At 52.1% G+C, this 10,113-nt stretch overlaps 1 protein-coding gene across 3 annotated transcripts in view; it reads left to right on the top strand.

The window, feature by feature from the left end:
* Window positions 1-10,113, top strand: part of SSH1 (slingshot protein phosphatase 1) — a 75,040-nt gene continuing 64,927 nt past the window's right edge. The window contains exons 1-2 of one of the 3 annotated variants that reach the window (XM_024256687.3): window positions 1-201; window positions 4,967-5,007. In XM_024256687.3, the coding sequence (XP_024112455.2) occupies window positions 133-201; window positions 4,967-5,007 (110 nt within the window). In that variant the 5' untranslated portion in view covers window positions 1-132. Of the gene's footprint in view, window positions 202-4,966; window positions 5,008-10,113 lie in introns of those variants that run through there. The other 2 variants (XM_063712246.1, XM_054527621.2) reach the window with 2 other exon arrangements.

Genomic DNA, 10,113 nt, shown 5'->3' with positions numbered 1-10,113 from the left:
GGGGCGGGCCGGCCCGGCTCGGCCCGGCCGCCCGCGCGCGGCTCCAGGAGGCCCCGGGCCCGGCCCGGGCGGCGGTGGCGGTGGCGGCTCTAGCTCGAGACCTCTGTGGCGCCCTTGCACCGCGTCGCAGCCATGGCCCTGGTGACCCTGCAGCGCTCGCCCACGCCCAGCGCCGCCTCCTCCTCGGCCAGCAACAGCGAGGTGAGCCCCGGGCTCGCCGCGCCCGGCCTGGGCCGCCCGACGCCGCGCCGAGGCCGCCGGAGCTGGGGCCGCGCGTGCAGGGCAGGGGGGCGGCTGCGCGGGCTCCCGGGGGCCCCGCCGTAGGAACAGAGCCGGGCAGCCGGGCCGGGGTGACCGTGCGAGGACTGTGTGCGATGTGACCCTGTCTGGGAGAGCTGTGCGGGGACTTTGTGTGCGGTGTGACCCCCATCGGGGGGCGACTTTGCAGCGACTGTGTATGCAGTGCGACCCCTCTGGGAGTGTCTGCAGGAGACTGTGTGTGCGCTGTGACCCACATCGGGGGTTACCCCCATCTTGGGGTGACCCCTGTTAGGCGGAGACTGTGTGCGTTGTGACCCCTGAGAGTGACTGTGCAGAGACTGTGTGTGCAGATGTGACCTCGTGATTGTGTGGGGACTGATTTCAGGTGTGACCCCCATCTTGGGGTTGACCTCTGTCTGGGGAGGACTGTGCGTCTGTTGGGACTCCCATTTGTGAGTTGACTCTGCAGTGTGACCCGGGTCCAGGTGTGACTGGATGTGCAACTGGGACCTTTGATTAAGTGACTGCGTGAGCCGCTGGTTCTGAGACCTGTGGCCTGGGTAGTTCTAGGCCCTTTGCCTGTGTGCCTGGCTGTGCGATGTGAGATGTGACTGTTGCTGACCTGCCGTTCGGGGACTGTGCCAGCGTGAGACAGGCATCTGGGAGTGCCCCTACAAACGTGTGAGATTGTTTCCCCGCCTGCCGCCTCTGGAGTTCTGTCTGTAGGCGTGCCCGTGTCACCGTGTGACGGTGACCGAGCGTGCTGTGGGCTCTGTGGCTGTGTCTCACGTCTGTGTGTGCAGCCTGAGTCTGGCTTTTCCTTTCTGTAACATCACTCAGGCCTGTGTGTTTATGTGCATCTATCTTTCTGTGTGGCTGTGACCCATTCTGGGTGATTGCATAGGTGCATTCCTGGGCTGCGTGTCCCGGCCCTGTGCGCGTTTTTGTGGGTCTGTGTGTGGCCCAGGTCCGTTTGCCTGGCCACTTCTTTCTCTGGGGTTGATTGAGGGCACTGGTGCCCTCTGAGCCTGCAGGGTTGGCCTGGCTTGTCCTAGGCTGGGGCCTTGGGCCTCTGAGCAGGTCAGCCCTCTGTAGCTGCAGGGATGACCCTCTGGTCGCGCAGTCTTGCCCACCATCTCTTGAAGAACCCGTCAAGGCCTTTGGTCTAAACTCTTACCTATAACAAGGCTGAGTGTCCGCCTGCAGACCCTTAGCTGTGTTTAGAGAAGACTGGAGGAGCGGCCCTGCCGTCCCAGGCCCAGGAAGTTCCGCAGCCGGCATCTGGGCTCTTCAGCCCCTTTCTTTGTGGGAGGGAGTGGGGGAAGTTGACTGATAACACGGGGGAGGTTTGTGTGTCTGTGTGAGACAAGAGAAGAATGTTTGCATTTGGCTTGACAGCCCTGTCTCCTGGTAGGGTAGTTCTTCAGCCTTGTTTTGCTGGGATTGTCAGGGACATTTTCAGAGTGGCTGGGAAGTTGAACCTTCACAGCCCCCTCCTTGGAGAGGAGAGGCCATTCATGAGTTTTCTACAGACGGAAGGTTCTAGTAATCCCCCTCTACACGCTGATTAGAGGCAAAAGAACACTGGCGATCAATAGCCTGCTACTGAGAAGTTAGGTTGCAAGAGCGCCTTTCCTTCCCACAGCGAGGAGGGGCTCTTTTCTGTTCCTATCACTGCTGTCTGGCAATTTATGCACTTAATCTCAGGTTCTCATCACAAAAGCTATGTGAGGTAAGGGGAGAGGTTGGCTTCAGGCTGAACCTGTCAGCCCAGATTTCTGATTCAAAACTCCATGTTCCTAGAGTTACTTGCAACCTAATCTGTTCTTGTCTTACGCATTTTAAGGTCTTATTTTTTAGTTGCATACCATAAATCTGCCATTTTAAAGTGTACAATTCAGTGGTTTTTAGTATATACATGAGATTGTGCAACCATCACCACCATCTAATTCCAGAACATTTTCATCCCCCCCAAAATAGGAACCCTGTACCCCTTAGCCCTCACCTGCAGCCTCCCCCTGCCCCATTCTCCCTAACCTTAGGCAACCACTAATCTACTTTCTGTATCTATGGATTTGCTTATTCTGGACATTTTATATAAATGGAATCACACCCTGTGTGGCCTTTTGTGTCTGGCTTCTTTGACTCAGCATCACGTTTTCAAAGTTCATGCATATTGTAGCATGTGGCAGTACTTCGTTCCTTTTCATGGCTGTATAATACTCCATTGTATGGATGTACCACATTTTGTTGGACATTTGTGTTGTTTCTACTAGATACATTTTCAATTATTATATAAAGCATTATTTTTACCAAGTGCCAATGACCTGATAAACATAAAGTAAAACTCAGGCAGCTTTTATTTGATCATAGCAAAGCTGCAGCATTCACTGCTTGGCTTTGAATGGGCTGGGATGTTTCCCGAAGGCAAGGCCCTTGTCCAGACATGTTGAGGTGAGAAGCAAGGTAGGATGGAGACAGCAAGTGTGTGTGGGGTCAGGAGACCTAGGCCAGGCCGGTTCTGCCCTGGTCCGCCCTCGCTTGAGTTGCTTCCTGTCTGTGGGCCCTGGCTCATCTAAAAGGACTGAATTACCTCTTTTATGTGTTCCTTGGCATATGTAGTTTCCCTGGAATAACTGACCTGAGATGGCCTTTCATCCGAGAACCTCGGAGAGTGACCGAGAATTAAATGATTGTGAAGTCTGTACCCCCCAAGTCACGTCATCACTCTTCAAATTGCAACTTCATAATGAGTCAGACACTTAGGGCAGCGCTTTCCTGACACAGCCAGGCCTGCTGCTGGCGTGGGAAACGGGGGATCACAGCCCTCAGTGCTAAGGCTCTCCTTTCTCTTTTAATTTTCTTTATTTTTTTCCCCAGTCTTTGATTATGTCACTTATGTCATTTTCCTGTGAATCTTATCTCAGTTCCTTTGTGTGAACAGGCAGAGCACAAGAATAGATAAATCAATAATTTTCAGGAATGGATCGTAACATTGTTATTTCTGAGAAACATTCAAGGTGACTAATTTTCATGGGCAGATCTCCAGGCACTTTTTTGGATTGGACCAGAGTTTCTCAACCCACTGTTGATACTAGGGACCAGAACATTCTTGTGGGGGCACCATCCTGTGTATTGTGGGATGTGCAGTACATGTGGGATCCTGTCCTCTACCCACTGGGTGCCAGTAGTGACCTCCAGAAAAATGCTTCCAGACATCTTCCAGTGTCTCCTGTTGAGAGAACGTGCTCTGCATTGAGAACCACTGGGTTAGACCCCAACATACTCTTTGTCAATTTGTTGCTGTTGTGACTTGTTTTGTGGTCATTGAAGCCTTCCCTGGTCTTTCCACTTCTCCTTCAGTGTGGGGTAGGTGCCTCTGCAGAATCTTGTATGTACTTCATCTTAATATGATGTAAGGACTCCCAGGCCCTCTGGTGTACATTTTTTTTTTTTTTTTTTTTTTTGAGACGAAGTATTGCTGTGTCACCCAGGCTGGAGTGCAGTGGTGCAATCTCGGCTCACTGCAACCTCCGCCTCCTGGGTTCAAGTGATTCTCCTGCCTCAGCCTCCCAGGTAGCTGGGATTACAGGTACGCACCACCATGCCTGGCTAATTTTTGTATTTTTAGTAGAGACAGGGTGTCACCTTGTTGGCCAGGCTGGTCTCAAACTCCTGACCTCAGGTGATCCGCCCACCTCGGCCTCCTGCAGTGCTGGGATTCCAGGTATGAGCCACTGCGCCGGGCTGGTGTACTCATTCTTGGTTGAAGTTGCCACCTCCCGGTGGGTGTCCCTTGCTGCCCAGGCCCCTCCCTACATTATCTCTGGACCCTTTTTCCTTCACCCTTGGCTCCTGCCTCATTTCTGTCCTCGATCAGCCCTGCATCTCTCCCAGCCATCACAGCTTTCCAGGTTTCTCTTTCCCATTCAATGGGCGCCTCTGTGCAACATAAAAAACATGCCAAGTCCCAGCGGTGCGGAGTTGTTTGGGGGGTGTGTGTGTGTTTCCTTCTCATTTCAGTTTGCTGTCTGAAAAAAATAAAATAAGTCATAGGTACTTCTGGAGCCCAACCTCTTGGCCTTTTAGATTTCAGAAAATATTAAATATCTCTTTCTTGCATTTATATAAATAAACCGATAGCCTAGGATGTTTCATATCAAACGTGTAAGTCTTTTCGAGAACCATCAAGAGCTTTCAAGACCCACAAACAAATGGCCTGATTCCTGGCCACCTTCCACTGTGCAAGTCTTGCCTGAGTTGGTTTTTTGAAAATGGTGTTCATCACTCAGCTGTTATTGCCTGGCTCCACGGAGGAAGTGGATTCTCTTTAAACACGACCCCCTCCCCTTAAAAGAGAAAAACAGGATAAGATCCAGAACAACCCCGGAAAGTTGAGGGCTGAGGGCTAAAAGACCATGCTGGGTAACAACACCAGATAGGAAATGTTGAGCTAACAGGACTCCATCCCCTGGACTGCGGCAGGAATGTGGGTCAACATTTGGAAACCTGAAAATTCCCCCACGGAAATGACTCCAAGGGACAGACCGGGATTGGTGAGGAAAGGGCACGGCTGTTTAGAAGTAGCTAGGTTTCCTGGATATCTTTATCTTTTTCCAGTACCGGGCTGGAAAATGTGAGACTGCCGCCCGAGGCGTGTTGACAGTGGTGCCTGTGGTGTGATATTCTCTTTCTTTCTCTGTAGTTGGAGGCTGGCAGCGAAGAAGATCGAAAATTAAACCTCAGGTAAGCAGACTTTCAATTTTTGTTCCTTAGTCTTTCTCCCAAGCAGGTAAGGAATGCTCTTGTTTCTCTCCCAAAGGGAAAACCTTCAAAAAGAATATGCCAATTTTGGGCTGGGTGCGGTGGGTCATGCCTGTAATCCCAGCACTTTGGGAGGCTGAGGTGGGTAGATAACAAGGTCTGGAGATCGAGACCATCCTGGCCAACATGGTGAAACCCTGTCTCTACTAAAAAAAATACAAAAAATTAACCGGGCGTGGTAGTGTGTGCCTGTAGTCCCAGCTACTCAGGGGGCTGAGGCAGGGGAATCGCTTGAACCCGGGAGGCAGAGTGAGCCAAGATTGCGCCACTGCACTCCAGCCTGGCGACAGAGCAAAACTCCGTCTTAAAAAAAAAAAAAAAAAAAAAAAGAATATGCCAATTTTTTAGTGCCTTAGAAATTATACCTAAAGCACATATAAAACTGAAGTACTTTAAAATCCATACATATGTCTAGCCACTTTAATAATATTATATAACACTTGGAAAAGAAGGAAAATAATTGCCATTATTCTACCACCGTTACATTACCTTTTTAAGCATTTTTTGGTAACTTATTATTTTCTAATAGAGACAGTGTCTTGCTGTGTGCCCAGGCTGGTCTTGGACTCCTGGCCTCAAGACATCTTCCTGCTTGGCCTCCTGAAGTACTGGGATTATAGTCATGAGCTACTGCGCCCGGCCTAACTTGAGCATTTTGATGTATTTTCTTGCAGACTATTCTTCTGCTTAAAAAAAAAAGTAATAATCATGACACTCTGCCCTCACTTTTTCATCTTGCTTTTGGTAAGGTGTTCCTTTTGCGGTAAGCACTTCGCTGATTTGAAACAGATACTCAACCCCCTAAAGGTATCAATTCAGGGTGCTTTAATTGTGCTTATGAGAAATCTTTAGTTCTGCTCATTTAAAAGATTCCAAGATGCAGTCCTCAGCTGATGTATTCACTAATGGACACCAAAAACATTTTTGTTTTTTCTTTGCCAAAAATTAAGTTCTGCCTTTGTTTGGGTGTTTTGTTGATTTATAGAAGATTCAGCCCTTTGTTATATTAATATCATGTATTCCTTCATACCAAGGAGCCAGTCTTAAACTCTGACCTCATGGTTTTAAAAAAGTAAATAAATTTTCAGGGATATTGTTCTTTAAAAAAAAAAATAGTCTGTTTTATCTCATGAGGGGAAGGAAAATTAATTGGAAAAGGAAATATGTGTTCAGAAATTGGGGTGAACCATTCATTGCCGAGAGCAGGGTGTTCTGGTCAAACTCTCATGCAGAACTGGTAGAAATATGCTCAGCTTTTCTCCGATGTTTCTGTGTGCTTGAGTGAAGGGAGGGGAAATACTCACTTTTATTACGGCACACATGATTTCTAAAGATTATGTGGGTAGGGAAACACTAGCCTGCAAGAATCAAAGAGATGCCTTATTTCTGGGTCCTCGCTTTTAATGTTATGCTCAATACACAGGACACATTTGTTCGATCACCCTGGGGTTTTTGGTTGGTCAGGTCAGGGCCCACGTCAGGGTTCCCAGGCTAGAAGCAGCTGGACTCCCAGTGGGGGCAGTCATGGGCCGAGTTGCAGATCAGACTGTCTGGGTGGAAGCAGGGCGGGGGTAGAGTGGAAGTCTGGAGACTGACTGTCAAGGAGGAACTGAAAGAGGGGCTTGCCCACCTCAGAGCGGCTCCTGTAGGCACCCAGCTCCCTTCCCCCCAAATCTCCTCCCCCAGATCCCTGCCCCCAACTCCCTTCCCCACCAGCTCCTCTCTCCACCTGTTCTCCTCCCCAAAATCCCCTTCCCCAGATCCCTCCCTCCAGGTTCCCTTCCCCCGACTCCCCATCTGTCTTCCCCCACTCCCCTCCCCCAGATCCCCTCCCTAGATCCCCTCCCCAAGCTTCCCTCCCCCAAATCCCCTCCCTAGATCCCATCCCCAACCTCCCCTTCCCAGTCCTCTCCCCCATCTCCCTTCCCTGAAGTCCCCTCTCTGAGCTCCCCTTCCCCAAGCTCCCCTCCGTAAATCCCCTCCCCAAGTTCCCCTCCCCCAGCTCCCTTGCCCCAGATTTCCTCCCTAGATCTCCCTCCCCAAGCTCCTCTCCCATTTCTCCTCCCTATCTCCCCTCGCCTAGCTCCCCTCCCTAGATCCCCTCCCCAAGCTTCCCTCTCCCAGATCCCCTTCCCCAGCTTCCCTCCCCCATCTCCCCTCTCCCAAATCTCCTCCTTAGCTCCCCACCCCCAGGTCCCGTCATTGAGCTACCCTCCCCAAGCTCTTTTCCCCCAGCTCCCTCCTGGAGCTCCCCTCCCCATCTCCCCTCCCCCAGCTCTCTCCTGGAGCTCCCCTCCCCATCTCCCCTCCCCCAGCTCCCTCCTGGAGTTCCCCTCCCCATCTCCCCTCCCCCAGCTCCCTCCTGGAGCTCCCCTCCCCATCTTCCCTCCCCCAGCTCCCTCCTGGAGCTCCCCTCCCCATCTCCCCTCCCCCAGCTCCCTCCTGGAGCTACCCTCCCCATCTCCCCTCCCCCAGCTCCCTCCTGGAGTTCCCCTCCCCATCTCCCCTCCCCCAGCTCCCTCCTGGAGTTCCCCTCCCCATCTCCCCTCCCCCAGCTCCCTCCTGGAGTTCCCCTCCCCATCTCCCCTCCCCCAGCTCCCTCCTGGAGTTCCCCTCCCCATCTCCCCTCCCCCAGCTCACTCTTGGAGTTCCCTCCCCTATCTCCCCTCCCCAGTGCTCCCCTCCCCCAGCTCCCTCCTGGAGCTCCCCTCCCCATCTTCCCTCCCCCAGCGCCCTCCTGGAGTTCCCCTCCCCATATCCCCTCCCCCAGCTCACTCTTGGAGCTCCCCTCCCCGATCTCCCCTCCCCAATGCTCCCCTCCCCCAGCTCCTTCCTGGAGCTCCCCTCCCCATCTCCCCTCCCCCAGCTCCCTCCTGGAGCTCCCCTTCCCATCTCCCCTCCCCCATGTTCCCCCTTGGAACTCCCCTCCCCCATGCTCCCCTCCCCCATGTTCCCCTCCCCCAGCTCCCTCCTGGAGCTCCCCTCCCCATCTTCCCTCCCCCAGCGCCCTCCTGGAGTTCCCCTCCCCATCTCCCCTCCCCCAGCTCCCTCCTGGAGCTCCCCTTCCCATCTCCCCTCCCCCATGCTCCCCCTTGGAACTCCCCTCCCCCATGCTCCCCTCCCCCATGCTCCCCTCCCCCAGCTCCCTTCTGGAGCTCCCCTCCCCATCTGCCCTCCCCTGGCTCCCTCTTGGAGGTCCTCTCCCCCAGGCCTCTTCCCCTGGCTCCCCTCCAACCCTTTCTTGGGGTTGGAATCTCTTCCATCTCATCTCTCTCAGGGCTGTTGTTGATGAGAGTACTGAGCTCTGTCACTTAGACTGTCTTTGGGGCAAAGAGCTATTTTTATTTTTTAATTACCTTTAATAGCTTATGGCATAGTGTTTTCAGTTAATAAGAGCTTATAAATAGCAGTGACATGAAAATGTGTATGTGGACCTTTCTCATTAGTATTTAACCTTTTTTTTTAATTAAAACTTTTTATTTTTATTTTTTAGAGACAGGGTCTTTGTTGTCCAGGCCGGAGTGCGATGGTGTGATCATAGCTCACTGCAGCCTTGAACTCCTGGGGCCAAGCTATGCTATCTTCCCACCTCAGCCTCCCAAGTAGCTGGGACTACAGGCGTGCACCACCACACCTGGCTAATTTTTTTAAATGTGTTTTGAAGAGACGAGATCTCACTGTGTTGTTGAGGCAGGTCTCAAACTCCTGGGCTTAAGTGATCCTCCCACCTTGGTCTCCCAAAGTGCTGGGATTACAGGCATGATGACAGTCACTGCACCTGGCCCTTTTCTTGCTAATAAAAGGTCCCTTTCTCTGTTTAGTTGAGAGCTGCAGGGGACCTTACAAAGGGATGGGAAATAAAGCTTTGGCAGCTTTCCATATTGAATTCTCAAAACAGCCCTAGGAGGGGGGTTTTCCCGGTTGGTGGTTGAGGCCCAAGATTGGAATTGGGAAATCCCGTATTTGAAGCGAGACTTCTAATGCCAAGTTGATCCTACTCTGCCGCCTTTCTGGAGACCAGGTTAGTAGTACCGTTGAATTAGCTGTCTTGGACATACAGGTGAGGGAGCAAGCCTAAGGCCACTGGGGTGGATTAGCAGCAGCGCCAGGGCCAGCACCAAGGACTCATGCCAACTGGTCGTGGGTGCCTCCTGGGATGTTGGGTCATTCTGACCACCACCGAGAGTCCTTCCGTGCCACTGTCAGCAGGTCCCCAACACCATTGTGACCACAGGGAGACCCTGGGCTGGAGTTGGAGACCTGTGTTCTCATTTAGGGTGGGATGCTGGGCTCTGGGCTTGTCCCCCTAGGTCCCCTTTTAAACCCCTCTTCAGCCACCTTGATGTCACACTCACCTTTTTAGGCACAGGACACCATCCTGCCTCCTAGCCTTCCTCGCTACACAAGAAAAGTTGTGTCCTGGTTTAAGCTTTGACTGAAACTCACTCACATCTGTGTGTTAATTTGCATTTTCAGGCCTCTTCTCTCTGAATCTCTCCTAGAGAAGAAAATTATGGAATAGTTGGTTGCTTTTTGTTTGGGGTCAGGAGAATTAGGGAGAGATTTCTCTTTGTTTCCAATGGATCCTGAAGGTGAACTGCCATCACCTTGTCTCTAGGAGGTGCTGTAGGGAGAAAAACTGGAGGTAGCAGGATATTTCTCTCTCTTTTCTCCCCTCCGTCTAGCCTTAATTAATAGTTTCATCTTTTGGGTCATCTAAAAAGTCAGCTCTGATTCATCCATATCCAATAAATTGCAGGCTCACATGGATCGGGTCTTCCGAGCCACCTGCCTTCTTTTCCTCAGGTTCCCTGGTGGCGCCTCTTCAGGTCCTCACACCTCTTCTGTCCCGTCACAGAGGAACACCCTGGACCCATCCTCTCTACCTTGGCATATCACCCCCTGGTCCCTTGATGCTTCTTCCTTCTGGTCCTCAGAGTCTTTCTGAGCTCCAGCGTCACCGGCGTTGCTGGCCTTTCCACCCTCCCCTCTCGCATGTGCCTTTTCCAGTCCATCGGGACTACTCCC

Source organism: Pongo abelii, chromosome 10 (assembly GCF_028885655.2).
Source record: "Pongo abelii isolate AG06213 chromosome 10, NHGRI_mPonAbe1-v2.0_pri, whole genome shotgun sequence".
NCBI classification, from domain to species: Eukaryota; Metazoa; Chordata; class Mammalia; order Primates; family Hominidae; genus Pongo; species Pongo abelii.
This window is presented reverse-complemented; position numbering and strand designations above follow the sequence as displayed.